The 22,286-nt window shown below is 46.2% G+C and overlaps 1 protein-coding gene across 2 annotated transcripts in view; it reads left to right on the forward strand.

Annotated features, from left to right (window-relative positions):
- Window positions 1-4,379: 4,379 nt before the first annotated feature.
- MRPS21 (mitochondrial ribosomal protein S21) overlaps window positions 4,380-22,286 on the forward strand; it is a 77,844-nt gene continuing 59,937 nt past the window's right edge. For both annotated transcript variants that reach the window (XM_082265906.1, XM_082265905.1), the window contains exon 1: window positions 4,380-4,483. In XM_082265906.1, coding sequence (XP_082122032.1) covers window positions 4,401-4,483 — 83 coding nt within the window. In that variant the 5' untranslated portion in view covers window positions 4,380-4,400. The remainder of the gene's footprint in view (window positions 4,484-22,286) is intronic.

A 22,286-nucleotide genomic window follows, 5' to 3' on the forward strand; every position in this document is an offset into this window, starting at 1 on the left:
TTCAAAAATATGATAGAGGTGTGTCACCCCCACAGCCCTCCACTGGGCCGTGCATTGTAATTTTAAAAGTTCAGGGAAGGAATAATCCATATTGGGCTATATTTCGTGAACACAGACACCTTGTAACTGTTTGGTTTTATCCCATATTTTTTGGACCAGCCTAAGTGGGAAATTTATTAGACTCCAGGCCCTCCGCCAATGACTTCGCACCACTATATTGAAGCATAACGCGTAATGATGAGGCCATCGGTCCATCCGCCAGTCCCCCCACCAAATGCTGTAACTGAAGCTATATAATACAGCCAGGGGTTCGGGAGGGCAAGCCATCCCCCCTCCTTAGGCTTTTGAAGTTGTTCCAGCCTTATCCTAGCAGTGCTTTCCTTCCAAACTAGATCCCTAAAAATAGAATCTATCATCCGAAAAGTCCGCAGTGGAATCACCACCGGGGAAAAATAAAGTAATTGAGGCATGAGAATCATTTTAACCAGACTAACACGTCCAGCAACAGATAGCCATAACTTCCTCCAGATCTTAGCCCGATATGTGAGTTTTACCACTAACGGTAGTACATTTAAGTCTACAATGATCCAACAGGGCTGGCAAAACCACCAGCCCCCAGGTACTTAAATGAGGCCATTACCTATGAACTACTCACCAACGGATCCACCACTGCATCTAGGGGCATCAGAGCAGATTTCGTCCAATTGATAGTAAGCCCAGAGTACCTACCAAATTCAGTAATAGTCGCCATTGTTTCCCTGAGCCAGGAATCCAAGTCCCCAGAAGCATATCATTCGCGTATACAGTCAGGTCCATAAATATTGGGACATCGACGCAATTCTAATTTTTTTGGCTCTACCACCACAATGGATTTGAAATAAGACAAACAAGATGTGCTTTAACTGCAGACTTTCAGCCTTTTAATTTGAGGGCATTTACATCCAAATCAGGTGAAAGGTGTAGGAATTACAACAGTTTGTATATGTGCCTCCCACTTTTTAAGGGACCAAAAGTAATGGGACAATTGGCTGCTCAGCTGTTCCATGGCCGTGTGTGTGTTATTCCCTCATTATCTGATTTGCAAGGAGCAGATGAAAGGTCCAGAGTTCTTTTCTAGTGTGCTATTTGCATTTGAAATCTGTTGCTGTCAACTCTCAATATGCGATCCAAAGAGCTGTCACTATCAGTGAAGCAAGCCATCATTAGGCTGAAAAAACAAAACAAACCCATCAGAGAGATAGCAAAAACATTAGGTGTGGCAATTTCAACTGTTTGGAACATCCTTAAAAAAGAACGCACCGGTGAGCTCAACAACACCAAAAGACCGGAAGACCACGGAAAACAACTGTGATGGATGACCGAAGAATTCTTTCCCTGGTGAAGAAAATACCCTTTACAACACTTGGCCAGATCAAGAACACTCTACAGGAGGTAGGTGTATGTGTGTCAAAGTCAACAATCAAAAGAAGACTTCACCAGAGTGAATACAGAGGGTTCACCACAAGCTGTAAACCATTGGTGAGCCTCAAAAACAGGAAGGCCAGATTTAGAGTTTGCAAAACATCTAAAAAAAGCCTTCACAGTTCTGGAACAACATCCTATGGACAGATGAGACCAAGATCAACTTGTACCAGAGTGAAGAGTATGGAAAAGGAAAGGAACTGCTCATGATCCAAAGAATACCACCTCAGTGTAGCGTGGTGGTGGTAGTGTGATGGCGTGGGCATGTATGGCTGCCAATGGAACTGTTTCCCTTGTATTTATTGATGATGTGACTGCTGACAAAAGCAGCAGGATGAATTCTGAAGTGTTTCGGGCAATATTATCTGCTCATATTCAGCCAAATGCTTCAGAACTCATTGGATGGCGTTTCACAGTGCAGATGGACAATGACCTGAAGCATACTGCGAAAGCAACAAAAGAGTTTTTTTAAGGGAAAGAAGTGGAATGTTATGCAATGGCCAAGTCAGTAACCTGACCTGAATCCGATTTGAGCATGCAATTCACTCGCTGAAGGGAAAATGCCCCAAGAACAAGCAGGAACTGAAGACAGTTGCAGTACAGGCCTGGCAGAGCATCATCAATGATGAAACCCAGTGTCTGGTGATGTCTATGTGTTCCAGACTTCAGGCTGTAATTGACTGTAAGGGATTTGCAACCAAGTATTAAAAAGTGAAAATTTGATTTATCATTGTTAATCTGTCCCATTACTTTGGTCCCTTTAAAAAGTGGGAGGCACATATACAAACTGTTGTAATTCCTACACCGTTCACCTGATTTGGATGTAAATACCCTCAAATTAAAGCTGGAAGTCTGCAGTTAAAGGACATCTTGCTTGTTTCATTTCAAATCCATTGTGGTGTATAGAGCCAAAAATTTGAATTGTGTGGATGTCCCACTATTTATGGACCAGAATGTAATAGGACCTTTTCCTGTAAAGAACTGTACTTAAACCCCACAATATGCTCATTATTTCAAATAAACACTGCCAATGGCTCTATTGCCAGGGCAAATAACAATGGGGAGAGGGGACACCCCTGTCTAGTTCCCCTCTCCAATTGGAACCCAGCAGATTGCCTTCCCCCTTCCCTAATAGATGCACAAGGAGCATTATACAGTAACCTTATCCAGGAAAAATAACCCGGGGCCAAACCCAGCCCACAGATATTCCCACTCCACACTGTCAAATGCCTTGTTGGCATCTGACAGTAATACCCTCCGTCCCCCATTGTCAGTTGGAGTCTGCATATCATCATATAATCTCCTCAAGTTCACTAATGTAGATTTATTTGGCATAAATCCTACCTGGTCCTCATGTATTCTGGAGCTCACCATTTTATTCAATCGTCTGGCGATACTTTTGCCAGAAGTTTGACGTCAGTCTGCAAAAGTGAGATGGGGGTGGTATGAATTTGGTTCAGTCACTGGTTTATCCGGCTTAAGTATCAATACTATGCTGGCTTTAGTCATGTATTCGGGCAACCTCTGTCTAACCCTTGCCTTAATGAATACCTCTAACAATTTTGGCCAGAATATTTCTGAGTAGTTTTGATATACCTCCATCGGTAACCCGTCATCCCCCGGGGCCTTGGATTTGGGAAACAGACCTACCACCTACCGCCTCCCGCAGTTCTTCCAATGAAAGTGGGGCCTCCAATTGCGAACTTTTGAATATCCGTAAGCTGAGGGAGGGTAGTATTTCGTAGCTAAGTATGTAATTCTTCGGAAGAATAAGTCGCCCAAGGTTGCATTCAGATCTGTATAAAATCTAACCAATTCCTGCATAGTCCCCTCCTGGGAATTAACCATTTTACCATTCTGATGTGTCAAGGCTCCCAATAGCTGGAACCGAAGGGTGCACAGTAACAATTTTTGCTAAGAGGCGGCCAGTCTGCTTCCCCTTCTCATAGAATGTTACCCTAGAAAAAAATGTTTCCTCTCCGCCTTTAAATTAATTTCCTTAGTCAATACATCTTGAGCTGCAAGCCAGGTTGCCCTAGTGGTGTCCCAAGGGTCAGCCACATACTCCTCCTCCAACTCCCGCACCTGCCGTGTCAACTCCTCCTCCAAATCCCTTGTGCAGGATTTAATTTGATTTATAACCGAAATAAAAGTACCTCTAAGAAAGCATTTAAAGGCATCTCATCTAATCAATGCATCCTCACAGGAGGCATTATCTAAAAAAAAAAAAAATGTTCAATTTGGAAAGATGGCTGTAATAGATGGTATCAAGTTTAACCAAAAGGCGTTCATTCGGCACGGGACCTTCAATAAATTGATAGAAGCTCTTGCCATTACACCCATCACCACCGGAGAGTGATCAGAGACCCCTCTCTGCGCATATTCCACGCCACGTACCCTGGCCAAAGCAGACCCAGAGCCCAGGCACAGATCTATGCCCGAGAGAGGGAGAGGCATGTGTTTTAGAAAAACATGAAAATTATTTAAGATTAGGAAATTTTGTACACCTAAAAAAGGAGAAATTTGAATTTATTGGATATTGTTTAAAAGCAAAGTAGAAAATTAGTGTGTGTGTGTGTGTGTGTGTTGTTTTTTTTTTTATCGCAAAAAATAAAAAAACACCCACTGGTGATCAAATACCACCAAAAAAATGCTATATTTTTGTGAAAAATATATAGCTTTGCATGACTGCACAATTACCAGTTAAAGTAGTGCAGTGCCGAAAAGCAAAAAAATGCTCTGGTCAGAAAGGGAGTAAAACCTTCTGGAGGTCAAGTGGTTAATTTCATTTGGGTACAATGTATGACTGTCATTGCCTGTCAAACTATCACATCACTGGAAAGTAACCTGATAATGAAATGATTTTAGTCTGGTACTCAAATTGGTAAGTTGCAGTGCATGGGTACTAATGTATACTCTTTCATCCGTAGATTCATGCCATGGCAAACCATCTGAGATTTATTGCCCGTACGGTGATGGTGCAGAATGGGAACCTTGATGCAGCTTACAAGGTGCTTAACAGGTGAGTGTTTATCTAATATGAAGTGGCAGGATTTGTTCAACTTTATTGGAGAAATGCACCCAACAGTGAATGTAGGGTGTGTATATATTCACACAAACGCCCCTATTCTGTTGTATAATGTACATTTTGGGAAAGTGTTTAAAACTTTGAAGTTATATACAGTGCTCAGCATAAATGAGTACACCCCAACAGATTTGTCAGAAAACCTTTACTTTCCTTTCAGAATCAACATTTTCTGTGGGACACTATGGGGTTATTTGCTAAAGCTAGAGAGGGCGTAGGTTTCTGAAGGGCTGCTAGAGAAGACAAGATTTCCCTGTACGCTGATGATGCCCTACTGTATCTGGGAGATGCTGAGGGGTCCCTACTGGAAGCTATGTCCCTTTTTTAAACGGTTTGGAACTTTTTCGGGCTTTGCCATCAATTGGAATAAGTCAGTTTTGCTTCCTCTGGATCCCCTCCCGATGGCATTACCACCTGCAGTCTCCCAGGTCCAGGTGGTCTCCACTTTTCGGTATTTGGGTGTAGTGGTCTCCACTGACCCTGGGGATTATATTTCTCTAAATCTTAAACCCCTCCTTCACCACTTTCGTGCTAAATGTATTAGTTGGTGCAAGCTCCCTCTTACTGTTAGGGGCCGAGTCGAGTGAATTTAATCAAAATGATCTGGGCGCCTCAATTACTTTATTTCCTGCATAATTCCCCAGTGTGGATACCTAGGTACTGATTTGACAAAATAGATTCTTAGTTTCGGGCGCTCATTTGGAGGGGTGGTACGGCACGTTTAAAACTTGAAACCCTGCAATACCCTAAGGATAGGGGTGGGATGGCCCTCCCTCACGCACAGATGTATTTTTTTGCGTCACAGCTGCAGCATTTCATGGGTTGGGATCTCCCAACTTGTGTGGATCCTTCCCGGGATCTGCTCATGCAACCTGATATGCCCATCACTTTAAAAACCTCTCATCAGCTTTAAGTGCAGCTATGAAATTGGGGACCACATTGTTTTTTCCCCTTGTGCTCCACATACCTGGAGCCAGTAGCCGCGAGCAGCAGGGGGGGCGGGGCGTGCACATAATGTCACGCCCCAACTCACTGCCCGCCTGAATGGGAGCCTCAGTCAGGAGCAGGGGTCGCGCGTGTGACGTCACGCCCTACTCACGGCCCGACAGGACACCAGCTGGGAGTGAGCCGGGAACCGCAGTAAGGAGGGGGGCGTGGTGCACACACAGCACGTCACTGGTTGCTGGGACACCCGCGGTCCCAGCAAACCAATGACTGATAACAGGAGGCGGCCTCGCGGTCCGGGCGGAAGCATCGTGCGGGCCGCCATTTAGTGATGGCAGGTCTAAGCATTGTATCCAAGTTATCCAATCCTGATTATGTAACTGTACAAGCCGAGTTCATGCCCATCCATACTTTACATGTTTCGCGGGCATATGCCGCTTCTTCAGAAGTTCTAGCAGTTTAACTACAGTGGATAGAAAATACATTGTAATAACAACCACAATATAATTCTCCATTTTTACTCCATGTTTAAAAAAAAAAAAAGATACTTATCATGCAGTGCCACCACCACCAATATGGAACAGGGGGAAAAAAAACGCACAGCCTGGAACCAAAAGTGTCCCCCCTAGGCGGATGTGGAGGCCCCTCTATCCCGCCTACCAGTAGTCAGAGTAATAAAACTCAAATAAGGTAATTCGAACCTACCCGGTTTCACTAGGATCAGAATCTTCGCTGTGGCATTCCCTTTGGGGAAAAAAAACCCCATAGGAGGTTACATAGTTACATAGTTTGCGAGGTTGAAAAAAGACATCAGTCCATCCAGTTCAACCTATGATGTGTGTGTGTTAGTACATTGTATACCCCTGTATGTTGTGGTCTTTAAGGTGCCCATCTCAGGGTTCGTACGGTCATTAAAAACCTGGAAAAGTTATGGAATTTTGAGATGACACTTTCCAGGCCTGGAAAGGTCATGGAAAAGTACGATTTTAGAAATGTTTTGGAAAAGTCATGGAAATCTGGGGGGGAGCGGTGGGCAGCGGCGGGGGGAGCGGATGCTTAAAACTTTATTATTGCAAATGTATAATTTTATTTTATGCTTGTGCACATTGATTTCCGGGTCCGCAGCAGCCGAGGAGTAGATCATGCACCAAGCACCAATCGCTGGCAGCGGGGAGGGCCGGGCCGCGGTTTGCCTGGATGTGACTGGCCAGCAGCAGCAAACCAATCACAGGCGGCGGAAGCGTCACTGGAGGGTGGGCCGCATGAACGTGATGATGACGCGGAAGGGGGCAGTAACCGTTTCAGTTACCGCACCCCCGCGTCATCACGTTCATGCGGCCGGCCCGCTCTCCAGTGACGCTCCGCTGCCTGTGATTGGTTTGCTGCTGCTGGCCAGTCCCATCCAGGCAAACCGCGGCCCGGCCCTCCCCGCTGCCTGTCATTGGTGCACGATCATTTCCTCGGCTGCTGCTGGCCAGTGACCGACCGTAGGGCAAACTGCGAGCACCTACTGTACCAGTCCTACGGGAATGTTAAAAATAAATGTAAATAAATAATTAAGCATCCAATCCTGAGTCGCCTTAGTTTCTGTGAGAACTCTTTTCTGCCTCATGGAACTGTTACTAACAGTTGGGTTCGGCCTAAGAATAGTAAGCGCCGCATTTTGTCCAGCTGCACCTTCATGACTCACTACCACCTGAACAGCTTTAATTGGGCAAGCAGGAGCACCACTGTTCTTTCTCCCAAAAGTAAGTGCCGCATTTGTGCACCATCAGATCTGTGCCATCCATACCAGTCCGCCTGCACCTCATGACACTGTCGCTTGGGCCTAAAAGATTGCTGTGCTGCATTTTGTGCATCTCACTGTCTGTGCCATCCATACCAGTCCGCCTGCACCTTACGACTGTCGCTTGGGCCTAAAAAGATTACTGTGCTGCATTTTGTGCATCTGACTGTCTGTGCCATCCATACCAGTCCGCCTGCACCTTATAATGACTGTCGCTTGGGCCTAAAAAGATTACTGTGCTGCATTTTGTGCATCTGACTGTCTGTGCCATCCATACCAGTCCGCCTGCACCTTATAATGACTGTCGTTTGGGCCTAAAAAGATTACTGTGCTGCATTTTGTGCATCTCACTGTCTGTGCCATCCATACCAGTCCGCCTGCACCTCATGACTGTCGCTTGGGCCTAAAAAGATTACTGTGCTGCATTTTGTGCATATCACTGTCTGTGCCATCCATACCAGTCCGCTTGCACCTTATGACTGTTGCTTGGGCCTAAAAAGATTAAGTGCTGCATTTTGTGCCATCCATACCAGTCCGTTCACAGTTACAGCAATGCCAGGGAAATGCAGCTTTAAAAATTTATGGCTTCATGACGAAAAGTATGCGAGGTGGCTGGAGAAAGATCAGGAGCCGGGACGTGCTAAATGTACAGTGTGTCGTAAAACATTTGACATTTCGAACATGGGAGAGGCAGCGCTGTCTAGCCACGCTAAAGGTGCAAAGCACCAGTCTGCAGCTGCGTGCTCGACAGCTTCCAATCCGATCGCTGGCTTTTTCACCCGTGCGCCTGAAGTGACACTGGCTCCCAGCTGCGGCAGCGGTGCTTCCACCTCATCCTCTGTAAAACAAGGGACCATTTTGAGTCACGCTGTATCCAGAAACAAAACTCTAACAGCGGAGGTACTGTGGGCTATACATAGACATTTCATGAAACATTAGGTCATGAATATTTACGTGAAGTCATGGAAAAGTCATGGAAAAGTCATGGAATTTCATTGGTGAAAATGTGTATGAACCCTGCCATCTAATAGTTTTTTGAAACTATCAATGCTCCCTGCTGATACGACTTGTGGAAGCGAATTCCACATCCTTACTGCTTTGACAGTGAAGAACCCCTTACGTATTTTAAGGTTAAACCGTTTTTCCTCTAGTTTTAGTGAGTGGAAACGTGTCTTATTGTATTCCCTTTCTCTAAAAAGTTTATTCCTTATGCTAGGGTCCTCACCAGTACAGTATTTGTACATTGATATCATATCCCCCCTCAAGCGTCTCTTCTCCAGAGAGAATAAGTTCAGTGCTTGTAGTCTTTCCTCATAGCCAATGCCCTCCATTCCCCTAATTATTTTTGTTGCCCTTCTCTGGACTCTCTCCAGTTCCAGCACATCCTTCCTGAGGACTGGTGCCCAGAACTGGACCGCATACTCCAGATGTGGCGGACCAGAGTCTTGTAGAGTGGGAGAATAAGTGAATCCCCTTTTTTATACATGCCAGTATTCTGTTGGCTTTGCTTGCAGCGGCTTGGCATTGCATGCCACTGTCAAGTCTGTTGTCCACTAGGACCCCCTTTTCCATCTAGATTAACCCTGAGGTTTCCCCCCCCTAGTGAGTAGCTTGCTTTCTTGTTTCTGACGCCCAAGTGCATTACTTTACATTCTTCAACATTAAACCTCATCTGCCATGTAGTTGCCCACCCCATTATTTTGTTCAGGTCCGCTTGTAAGATTTCCACATCCTGCATAGAAGATATTGGCATGCTTAGTTTAGTATCATCCGCAAATACCGAGATTGTGCTAGATATCCCCTCATCTAGATTATTTATGAATAAATTGAACAAGATTGGTCCCAGAACAGAACCTTGGGGGACCCCACTTTCCACACCCGCCCAATCCGAGTACTCCCCATTTATCACCACCCTCTGGACTCTCCCCTGGAGCCAGTTCTCTATCCAAGTACTCAGGCTATGGTCCATACCTACATTCCTTAGTTAATACTGTTGTTGCTGTTCCATATGAATTGAAACCAAACGGAGCACTGTTGCAAAGCATAGTCCTATATGGAGGAGAAGTATAGATGTGTAAGGGTTAGTATATCCTCCGTGTACAGGGTTGTTTCACAGGGATATAGAAGCAATAAATATTTACCCTGCAAACTTATGACTGTATAAAGGTCGAAGACAGCAGGCCAAGGATGGAGGTGATCACAAATGGAAAATGTAAGGTGCCTCAAATCAAGCTGAAGAAGGAAGCTGCACCATTCGCCAATGGGAGACTAATTCCATAAAGTACCACACTACAGCAGTATTAGCCAGTAGGGAAAAGTTCCATGGATCTAATGAGAAATAGAGGTTGCATTAGGATATGGCTAATTTATCCAGAATTCCCAATCATGATGAAGAAGGGTAAGACCTTAACGTGATTTACCTCTCCATAATGCCCTCCACACAAATGCCCGCTGCAGCCTTAACATGAGACTGGCGGTAGATGTGAAGTAGGCGCCTCAATCCGTGCAGCGCCAATCCCCCCCGTGGCGGAAGTGACGCGCTGGACCCGTTACCTAAACTGTGCACGTGTGGAAAACCGTGCATTCCCAGTGCTGGTCCCCATCCAAACAGTGGAACAACGTCCGCCAAAGAGGAAGTACCAGCCAGGGGCGGCAACGACAGGGAAGCAATGCTATTTCTCCCAACCATTGGTGCCACCCCTCCCAGGGAACGCACACCCGCTTGTGGGGACAAAAATCCAGGCACCCCCTTGTGGATAAGTGGCGGCACTGCAATTAGCAAACTCTCAATTAGTTTATATAAATATACAAAAGGTGTATGCATGAATAACAATTTGATTTGAGAAAAGGAAACAAACATTATACATAACCATACAATCAAATAAAACATACAATTGACATATATGAAATTTCATAATTGAAATAATGAGACAAAATTGTGCCTGTATTTCGAATTTACCCACCTGTCCCACCGCACCTCCAGGAGCCATCACCACGGACAAAGGGGATAGCAAATCCAACAACAGTGTCTGAGAAGATCAATAAGACAAACGAGCAGCTTCCTCACAGAATATCATATGAGGGGTCCAAAAAGATTAGGCGCCAAGCCACAGGGTCTAAGCCAATGTATGGATCAAGGAAGGGGTATTACTTCTGATTCATAGGAACTATTTATATGTGAGTACTTCCTTAATCCCGGGGGGGGGGGGGGAGATGGCATTAAGGCACTCAATCCAAAAGGTTTCCCTCTGCAGAATATGCTTATCCCAATCACCCCCCCCCCCCCCCGTGGGTCTGGAGGGATGACCTCAAGCACAAAAAATAACACCACCAAGTTGTCATATTTGTGATACAGTCCAATATGCCTTGTTACTGTAGTTGGAATGTTACCACCCCCTGCATAATACAAATGATCCCCAATCCTCTGACCAAACTGTCTGATTGTTTTGCCTACGTAGAATGTACCACAGCAACGGGTAATTAAGTAAATTACTCCCTGGGTAGTACAATCAGCGTATTGCTTAGATTTATGCCACTCGCCATTCGTCGAGTGGATTTCATTGGCCTCTCTAACGCATGGGCAACGTGCGCATTGTCCACATCTAAAGGTGCCCTTTAGTTGTGTGTAAATTGTTCCTTCTGTGGTATAATAACTCGCTGTGAGCTGGTCTCGCAGGGATCTAGCCCTTCTGAATATCAATGCCGGTGAATCCCTCACATACTTTTTTAGGGTATAATGACTGGTTAAGAGGTGCCTGTGTCTACCCATTACAGTACGTAAATCATTCTCATTTCCTGAAAACCTAGTAATCATTTTGACTGTATTCATTTCTTTTTTTAATTGGGGTTTTGCAAAGCAAGGCGGTCCTAGATTGACTTTTAGCTCTAATAAACGCCCTTCTGAGCGTGGACCGGGAATATCCACGCTCAAGAAGGCTCTGCTGTAAGTTGTCTGCCTGGGTTTTGAAGTCAGATTCCGAGGAGCAATTCCTCCGCAATCTGAGGTATTGAGCATATGGTATACTGCTTACCAAGGGGGCAGGATGGGCACTTGCTGCGCAGAGTATAGTGTTGCCAGCACTTGGCTTCCTAGAGGTTGGTGGCCATAGTACCATCCTCCTGGATGCAGACCCCCATGTCCAGAAAGGGCAGTCCTTGATGATGGATGGAATAGGTAAATTTGAGGTTGAAATCATTATTATTTAGACCCATCAAGAATTGATGTAGGTCCTGTGGGGTCCCCGTCTAAATTATAAATTAAATTTTAAATAGGTCATCAATGAACCTATACCAACATAGGGTTTGTGATAACCATTCTTCCATTGAATTATCCAAAGCCATTTCCCAACCACCAAGGTGTAAAATGGCATAAGATGCTGCGCAGCAAGTGCCCATAGCCACCCCCTGGGCTTGGAGATGCATCTGTTCTGAAAAAAAAAAAAATAGTTCCTAGTGAGAATGAAGTAAAGCAACTTGGTGACAAATGTCATAGTTACATAGTTAGTCAGGTTGAAAAAAGACATAAGTCCATCTGGTTCAAACAACAAAGAAAAAAAAAACCACCAGTATTGAAAACACAACCATACAATCCTATACCTGCAGTTGATCCAGAGGAAGGCGAAAAAACCCAGCAAAGCATGATCCAATTTGCTACAGCAGGGGAAAATAATTCCTTCCTGATCCCCCAAGAGGCAACCGGATATTCCCTGGATCAACTTTACCTAAAAAAAAAAAAAAAAAAAAAAAAAAAAAAAAAAAAAAAAAAAAGTTAGTACCCACTTACTGTATATTAAGTACACCCAGGAAAGAATCCAGACCTTTTTAAGTGAGCTAGCCAGAACCACCTCTATTTCCACATTACGATGAAGAAACCTTTCCGTAATCGGAGACGAAATCGGTTTTCCTCTAGACGTAAAGAGTGCCCCCTTGTCCTCTGTGTTGACCGTAAAGTGAACCTTAATCTCCTCTTCGCAAGAGAGAATAAATTCAGTTCCTCTAATCTTTTCTCAGAGCTCCTCCATGCCTCGTATCAGTTTGGTTGCCCTTCTCTGCACTCTTTCTAGTTCCCCCATATCCTTTTTAAGAACTGGTGCCCAAAACTGAATTGCATATTCCAGATGAGTTCTTACTAATTATTTGTACAGGGGCAAAAAGATATCTCGCTTTCTGGAGTCGATGCCTCTGTTAATACAAGAAAGGACTTTGCTTGCTTTGGAAACCGCAGCTTGGCATTGCATGCTATTAAGCTTATGATCTACCAGAACACCCAGATCCTTCTCCGCTATGGATTCCCCCAGTTCTACTCCACCTAGTATGTATGATGCATGCATATTCTTAGCCCCAAAGTGCATAACTTTACATTTATCAACATTAAACCTCATTTGCCACATAGTTGCCCAATGAAACAGTGCATTGAGATCAGCTTGTAAGTTGGAGACATCCTGTAGGGAAGTTATGCCACTGCAAAGCTTGGTGTCTTCTGCAAAGACTGAAATGGTACTTTTAATCCCAGACCCTATATCATTTATAAAGATATTTAAAAAGTAAGGGTCCCAACACTGAACCTTGGGGTACACCACTGATCACCTTAGACCATTCAGAGTAAGAATCATTAACCACTACTCTCTGAATTCTATCTTTTAGCCAATTTTCTATCCAATTACAAACCAATCTTTCCAAGCCAGTAGACTTTAACTTACACATTAGCCGTGTGTGGGGAACTGTGTCAAACGCTTTTGCAAAATCCAAGTATACTGCGTCCACAGCCACCCCTCTGTCCAAGGTTTTACTTGCCTCCTCCTAAAAAGGAATCAGGTTTGTTTGACAAATTCTGTCTTTCATGAATCCATGCTGTCTGTTGCTTAAAATATTTTTTTTCCAGCAAGAACTCATCTATGTGTTTTTTTTATTAAACTCTCCATTATCTTCCCGACTATAGAAGTTAAACTAACAGGTCCATAGTTACTTGGAAAAGACTTTGATCCCTTTTTAAATATAGGCACCACATTGGCCCTACGCCAATCCAGTGGTACTATTCCAGGTTTAACGAGTCACTAAAAATTAATCATTAAGGGCCATGTATGCCTATCCGGTTCTCTAAGGAAGAATTCAGTCATCCGTATGCCCCCCGCTCGTGTGGGATACTTGAGTACAGAGCCTCAATATCAACTGTCACAAGAAGGGCGCCCGGAGGAACATGAATCCCCTCCAAATGCCTCAAAAAGTCAGACGTGTCCTTGATCTATGAGGGTAGGCGAAGTACGTGGGGAAGTAGAAATTAATCCACATATCTGCTGGCGTTTTTAGTTAGGGATCTAATCACAGACACTATAGGTCTCCCTGTGGGGCTCTTCCTTTTTTTTTTTGTGTACCTTGGGTAGGCAATAAAAGGTAGGTAATCTCAGGTATTTGTTATTCAAGAAATCCAATGTGTCCTTATTATTAATAAGGCTATCCAAAAATGCCCCTACTACTAAAGAGCGAAACTCTCTGACATATGTGTCAACCGAGATCTCTGAAATTCAGACGATACCACTCTCTATTATTCAATACATTCTGGCACATAAGTTGGTATTGTGTCATGATCACAATATTACCACCCTTATCGGATTGTTTGATCACAATATGCGTATTATTTTGCAGTTCCATTATAGCTAAATTTTTGTTCCTGCGACAAATTCATTGATATTGGGTGCCAATTGTTGTTACTTGTTGCACAAATGTCCATATATTTTGGTTACTTGTTGAACAAATGTCCATATATTTGGGCAAGTAGTGAGATCCAGGAAATTGCGTGATTTAAGTTTAAGGGCTTTGGACAAATGCTGCTGCAACTGAGGAGGGGGAGACGGAGCGCCCGTGGGATCCAGGGGGCCAATGGATTCCGTATGGCCCTCAGTATTACCCTCATACAGCAACACTAAATCCCGCAGAGCACGAAACTCTGCCATCGAGAAATGTTTTACTTGTTCTAGCTGTTAACTGGTCTCCTGATCCAGGATACAGACTGTGATTCCCAGGATGTTGTCTCTTTTAAAAGTGCTGTGAATAGTGTAAATAGTTCTTACAGGCTTGGAAAGATCAGTTTGTAAATGGATAGAAAATTGGCTGAAAGATAGAATTCGAAGAGTAGTGGTTAATGATTCTTATTCTGAATGGTCTAAGGTTATCAGTGGTGTACCCCAAGGTTCAGTGTTGGGACCCTTACTTTTTAATACCTTTTTTATAAATGATCTAGGGTCTGGGATTAAAAGTACCATTTCATGGGGCGTGGCCTGGAGCGGCATGGAGTAGGAAGCTAGTGAACAGAGCTCTGCCGGCTGATTATCCGATTACCCCTTTTATCCTGCATCCCGGACCCTACTTTTGGCTCCACAGCGTCCTACCTGTGTCCTGACACCCCAGGTATCATGTCACCACCGAAGAAATCCACGGACACCGTAGCGAAGCTTGATAAGTTCCGCCGCCTGGAGAAGGACAGTGCTGCCCAAGATGGCGCCGAGGCGGGAGCGGGGGTGAGCGTGGTGGCTGCAGACACTACCCGTGTCTTGGATGCGATTTCTTTGTGCCAAGCTTCCCTTACGGCGAAGATTGAGGAAGTCAAGATGGACATATCCCTGATCCGCCAGGACCAGCAGAAGCTGCGGGACCGGGTCGACGAGGCCGAACGTAGAATCAGTGGTGTGGAGGATTCCCTGCCCCCCCCTGCAACATGTCTCTGATCGCCTCCAACCTCAGGTGAGCCAGCTTTTAGTCAAGCAAGACGACATGGAAAATCGTCTGCGACGATGTAACATCAGGCTAATTGGGCTACCAGAGGGGGCTGAGGGCAGGGACCCGGCTGATTTTTTTGGAACGTTTCCTGACTGATACCTATGGCCGGGAGGCCTTCTCCTCCACATTCACCGTGGAATGTGCCCACCGTTTTTCGGGGAAGCCCCCTCCTCAGGGGGCGCCCCCCGCACCTTTATTGCTAAGATGCTTAACTACAGGGATAGAGACACCATTCTGCGCCTGAACAGGGAAAAGGGCAATATCCCCTTTGGGAATGGGAGGATTGCAATATTCCCCGATTTTTCGGCCGAAGTACAGAAGAAACGCAAGACCTTTCTTGAGGCCAAGCGCAGAGTTCGTGTTAAGAATATCAAATATGCCATGCTATTTCCTGCCCGCCTGCGGGTTGAGGGGGAAGGAAGAGTGCAATTCTTTGATGATCCTGAGGCTGTCATTTCATGGATGGAACGCCTGGACACTCGGAACTGAACTCCTCTCCCGCAAGATCTTTTTCCCTGATACCTGCAAGTGAATGGTTTCTCCACGATATCCTTTCCTGTTTATTGGTTTACGGTATGGGGGGAGGCTTTGCACCCCCATCTGCGGAGTGGCTGTGGAATTACTGGCTTGAATGGACATGCCTCACTTATATACCCTCCGGCCACCTGTCATCTTAGTTTTCTCACTCAGTCTGGAGGAGGACCTTACTGTTCTCCACAGTGACTCGTTTGTCTCATGTACCTGCATTTTCCCTCCATGCCTACCTCCTGATCCCTGCCGTTTCTTTACTCCTGGCCTGTCTCAACCTTCTCTGCCTTCTCCTTGGATGCCTCGGGTTGTCCGCCCGGATGCTGCTATCCGTGACTATGGCCGGCAAACCCTGGTCTTCTTTTCCCTTCCCTTTTCTCTTCCCTCCTCTTTCCATACATGTCTCCCCTTCTGTTTCCCTTTTCCCTCTTCCCTCTTTTTCTGTTGGTTTTCTGTCTCTCTGTGGCTTCAGAAAACTCTTCTTCTTCCCTCCCCCTCCCCTTTTTCTCTCTTTTCCCTATTTTCTGTGTTTTTCTCTGGTTCTCTAGCCTTTTCCTACGCTTGTGCCTTGCTACCCAGCGAAGTTTCGCCCGCAGGCTCTGGGACTGACAGAGCTGCGCACCAACCACCCTTCCACTGTCTGTGTGGTCAGTGGGGGCCTATGCTCAGGTTATTGTTTTTCTGGGCCAAATGCTGGACCTGCTTGTCCCATTTCCTTTTGGGCTGTTTTTATTTTTCTAGGTTTTGCAGGTCCGGTCTTTGCTGTGGTTGGACTGGGAAATGGTATGCCCGCACATGTTTGGGTTGGTGCAGGGCGGGGTGGGGGGTGTTGTTTTCTTGTTCACATTTGCTTTATGTCTATGGGAATGTATATCTAATATTCTGGTATGTCTTTTACATATGGATACATTATCTCAGGAACAGCTGTATGCCTGTCTGACCGAGGCTACTCACTTAATACGCTTTGAGTTTTCTCCTTTCGTGCCGAACGGGACCCCCGAGGCTCCTATGTTACCTATCTCCCCTAGTACTTGATGGCTCAACTTAAATTTCTGACCTGGAACGTCCGGGGATTGGGCGATAGAATTAAACGCTCTGCTGTGTTTGCCTATCTTAAGGGCCAGCGTGCAGATGTGGTTGTGCTGGTGGAGACCCATCTGGAGGGCCGTCTCCAGATGGCGCTTCGACGCCCGTGGATCTTTCGGACGTTCCATTCCATGTTTACTTCCCATTCCCGGGGTGTGGCGATGTTGGTGGCCAAATCGGTGCAGTTTGAGCTTCGGGGATCCCTAGTAGACCCTCAGGGTAGATATGTATTTCTATCTGTGATGCTATGCGGGGAGCCCTTCCTACTCATGGCGTTTTTATGTGCCCCCCCCCTTTCTCTTCCACTATCCTTACCGAAGGTCTAGACTTCATGTTATCAAACCCCCATATTCCTGCGATCTGGTTGGGCGACTTCAACAATACCTTGAACCCCTCCCTAGACAGGTTACACACGACTGCTCCACCCTCCCCTTTACCCACCACGACTAGATTTGCTAGACTGTTGACAGAATTTAACCTGTTTGACTCCTGGAGAGCCAAGTACCCTGACACGCGGGCCTACTCCTGTTACTCCTCTGCTCGTCAATCCATGTCTCGTATAGACTTTATATTGGTCTCCCCCTCCCTCCTCCCACGCCTGGTGGATGCTGGATTCTCGGCTCGTGGGCTATCAGATCACTGTCCCTATTGGGTGCAGATTGGCTTTGGCCGCGACCTCCCCCTCCCAGCGTGGAGGCTCAACCCTCATTGGCTTGGGCTTCTTCCGGCGGAGGCAGATGTGGTGTCGGTTTGGCGTCAGTTTTTTGTGGACAATGCCCACTCTGCATCCACGTCAGTGGTCTGGGAAACGTTCAAGATCAATGTCCGGTCCCATTTAACTGCTGCAATTAACAAGCTCAAGTCCGACTCTTTGGAGAGCTATCGCAGTGCCCTGCGCAATCTGTCCACGGCGGAGCAGGCCTTCCAGGCGGCTCCTACGCAGGAGGGAGCTGCGCAGTTTAAACTAGCCACTAGAGTGGTAGCACAGTTGGAGTATGACAGGGCCCGCAGGAAGCTGTTTTTCCAGAAGCAGAAATTGTTTGAACACGGGGAGCGAGCGGGTAAGCTTCTGGCTTATTTAGTACATTGTGAGGATAGGCCTCCTGTGGTGATTCGTTTGCGCTCCACGCAGGGAACCCTAGTTACTGACCCTAAACTGGTGGCGGACATTTTCCAGGAGTTTTTTCAGGATCTCTATACTTCTACGGCCCCGGCGGATGATTCTCTTATGGATGCCTTTGTGGCCTCGGTGACCTTTCATCAGCTAACTGCCGAGCAGGTTGAGTCCTTGGAGGTCCCGCTCAAGGTGGAGGAGGTCTCGGAGGCCATAGCGCAGTTCTCGAGAGCTAAGTCGCCCGGCCTGGATGGCCTCCCGATAGAATTCTACTCTATGTATGTTGAAGACCTGGCCCCACGCCTACTAGCGTTATTTGAGGATATTTTTGAGACCTTTTCCTTACCCCCGTCCATGAGGGAGGCTTTGGTGGTTCTGATACCCATGCCTGGTAAGGATCCGCAGCGACCTGAATCCTACAGACCGATATCCCTCCTCCAGGTAGACGTTAAAATTCTGGCAAAAATCCTGTCCACTCGGGTCAACAAGATCATTCTCTCACTGATTCACACTGACCAATCGGGCTTTATGCCTGGCCGAAATACCTCATTCAACCTGCGAAGGCTATTAATGAATTTACAAGCTACTCATGACAATGTGGGAGCCAGGGTAGTTGTGTCCTTGGACACGGCCAAGGCTTTCGACTCTGTGGAGTGGGGATTTCTTTGGAGGTGTTTGGAGTCCTACGGCTTTGGCCCGCGGTTTGTCCGATGGGTGCAGGTTCTTTACCAGGCCCCGGTTGCTAGGGTGCTGGCCAACGGCTGGACGTCTGGGAGTTTCCCTCTTAGCAGGGGGACACGCCAGGGCTGTCCGCTATCACCGCTATTATATGCCCTGGTGGCCGAGCCTTTGGCTATTGCTATTAGGGATCACCCGGGTATCACAGGCCTCCGGGCCCCTGGAGGAGAAAATCAGTATGTACGCTGACGATACGTTGCTGTTTCTCGCCGACCCGGGGCCCTCGTTAAATACTGCACTCTCCCTGATTGGTCGATATGGCCAGTTTTCTGGTCTGAGGATCAACTGGGATAAGTCCCAAATTTTACCTATTAGTGATATTTCGTCATTCCCTTCCAATCCTGAATTCCCCTTATGTAGAGTGGACCGCATTAAATACCTGAGGGTTCAGGTCACGACCAAGGCGGCAGACTATGTTTCGGATAACTTCTTACCCCTCCTTACTATGGTCAAAGCGAGGACTCGGACGTGGACTAGACTACCGTTGGGGGTAATGGGTCGCGTTAACCTGATAAAAATGGTGTTGCTTCCTAAATTGCTCTGTGCTTTGGCATTCTCCGATTTTATATCCCGCTCCGTTATTTTCTCCAGCTGGAGTCCCTCCTTAAACCGTTTGTCTGGGGAGCTTCCAGGCACAAACTGTCCTGGCGGAAGCTGAAGAACGCTACCAACCTGGGTGGTTTGGCTCTCCCTGATTTTAATTTATATTATATTGCGGCGCAGTTGTCCCACTTTTTCCATTAGAACTCCTCTGACAAGGATAGATTTCTAGCGCTCCTGGCACCAACTCGGACCCATGCACTCACAGACCCCCTTTCTCTTATTGTCTCAGGGGTTCGGGGGGCGGATCACAGGGATGGTCGGGCTTCAATGCTATATCAATACAGGAGATTGTGGGACGTTGTCTCGAGCAAACTGGCTCTCCCTGAGCTCCATGACTATACTCCGTTATGGTGCAATGTGTCCCTCCCTGAATTCCGTACTATCCCTGATGTGCATGTATGGGTTCGGTACGGTATTATCTTTCTATCTCATATTATTGCGGATGGAACACTTAGGAGCTTTGAGTCCCTAGCCGGTCAATTTCACCTCCCGCGTACTATGCTCTTCCGGTATCTCCAGTTGCGGCATGCGTTCCGCACGCAATTTCCTCACCCGTTGCCAGCTCTGCCCCCGGTCCCAGTGCTTGAAGTAGTTAGTTGCTCGAACCCTAGTCACCTTATCTCGATATTGTACACTATGCTGCACGAACCGGCCTCCACGGTCCTTGCGTATACACCTAAGGCTAAGTGGGAGGAGGATGTGGGTCCCCTTGAGGACGACGAGTGGAGTGACGCTCTGGATGCCTGTGAATTGGTCTCCCCTAAATTGTCCGACCGACTTACCCAGACTTGCATCATACATCGAGTGTACCTCACCCCCCTATTGACTGCCAAATACCGACGAGACGCCACAGACACCTGCCCTATGTGTGGCCGAGAACAGGGTACTTTTTATCATCTGCTATGGAGCTGCCCCGAAATCCAGGGTTACTGGGCTCAGATAGTTAAATTTCTTCATGACACTATGGGCTCTCCCCTCTCACTGTTCCCCAAACCGTGTTTGTTAGGAATTTTCCCTGATGCCAGTATGAATAAATTTACTACTATATTTTTGCACAAAACTTTGTTCTCCGCCCGGAAACTGATAGCACGCCGTTGGATGCGTGACAGACCCCCTACGTTCCACGACTGGCTTAGAGAAGTTAACGCTACTGTGCCTTACAAGAAGCTGGTGTACACACATCGTGGTTGCCCCACAAAATTTAATAAGATATGGGATAGATGGACGCAGGTCCCGGAAACGTGTGTTTAACCTAGGTCCCCTTCTTATGTTGTCCTACGTAGATGATCTACTCGCCATCTATTGTACGCCTCGGTCTTCATGCCTTATGTTCGGAATCTGTTCCATACTAGACGCCTCCTTGACATACCTTTCGCAATGTGCTTGTTCCTTTTTTTTTTTTTTTTTTTTTGTATGCTCTGTTTGATACTCATGTCCAATTGTACCTTATGTTGCTTACTTCATTAACTCTGATTTACTGCATTCTCCTGTTACTGTTGTTTACACCTATCTGCGCAATAAAGACTCATTTGAATTAAAAAAAAAAAAGTACAATTTCAGTTTTTGCAGATGACACTAAGCTTTGCAGTGGAATAACTTCTTTACAGGATGTCTCCAACTTCCAAGTAGGCTTGTGACAGTATCAGATTTTCATGCTGCGATTAATTAAGGTTTTGCCACGGTATACGGTATTATCACGGTATTCAATTATTACATTTCCACCTCACTTGAATTTCATTGCTGAATTTAGGGGCTTTGGTTCACTTATGCACATTATTATATAGTCAGTCAGTACAGACTCTGTGAACCAGGCCTAAAATAGGTCATCAAGCAGTGTCTGGCCTAACTGGTGATAACTGGTCCTGGCGCTCGGCTCCGATCCGATGGCCTGGTCATTAAGAGGGCAAATCCTTGTGGTCAAGAAGTGGTTAAACCTGAAGGAGGTGTTGTTATTTATAAATTACTTTACTATTGCTTTAGGCCTGGTTCACATGTATGCGGGTTGGCGGCCCACATTTGCACAGGCATAGCAGCCCATTGATTTGAACGGGCTGCTATGCCCTAATTTTCCGCAGAAAAAAGGTGCATGCAGCATTTTTTTAAAATTCAGTGGCCTTGAAATCCATCCTGCTTTTGCACCATGCGACTTACCTGCAGTTCCTGCTCTGGCAAGCTTTCTGCATTTTTTGTATACGTGGGCACGGCATTTAAAAACAGTTTGCGCGTGCAGCAACGGCAGGTAAGTCGCATGGTGCAAAAGAAGGATGGATTTCATGGCCACTGCATTTTTTAAAATTCTGCATGCACCTTTTTTCAGCTGAAAACGCAGGCATAGCAGCTCAAGCCCATTCAAATCAATGGGCTGCTATGCCTGTGCAAATGTGGGCCCCCAACCCGCATACATGTGAACCAGGCCTAAAGCAATAGTTAAGTCATTAATAGATAAAAACACCGGTCCTCCTGCAGGTTTTACCACTTCTGGACCGCAAGGATTTGCCCCTTTAAAGACCAGGCCATCGGATCAGAGCGCCAGGACCAGTCATCACCAGGTAGGCCAGACACTGCTTGATGGCTATATAATAATGTAATGTGGGCTGCTATGCGTGTGTATGTGTATATAATGCTGCTATGCCCATGTATGTATGTATGTATGTATATTAGGGCTGCCACGACGCGTCGACACGTGACGTCACACGCATCTCGCGCGAGTTGCATTAAAATAGCGGAACAGGAGCGGTAATGGCGACATCTGATCCTGGGGGAGAAAAAGCCAGCAGCAGCAGCGGTTCCACGTCAAGCAGCAGAGTACAAAAGGCTTCCAGCAGCAGTTCCAGCAGCACACCACCAGTACAAAAGACAGCGAGAGCCCGATCACGGTCATCAAGGGTATGGGAATACTTTCAGCAGAGGCCAAATAAAATGGTCCTCTGTTCCCTTTGCAAAAGTGAAATGGCATACCACGGCAGCACAACTGCTATGCATGAGCACCTCAGAAGAAAGCATCCTGGCGCACTGACCACAAAGGACGAGCCATCTTTGTAAGTACTAGTACTACTAATTTCAACAATATAATTAATGCATTGCTAGCTGATGATTGCTTAGGCCGGGCCAGCTCACTTTTCTTAAATGGACTACAAGGCATTTTGCATTTGCAGCCCTCAGTGTCT

This window comes from Pelophylax lessonae (genome assembly GCF_965119305.1).
Source record: "Pelophylax lessonae genome assembly, chromosome: 8".
NCBI lineage: Eukaryota > Metazoa > Chordata > Amphibia > Anura > Ranidae > Pelophylax > Pelophylax lessonae.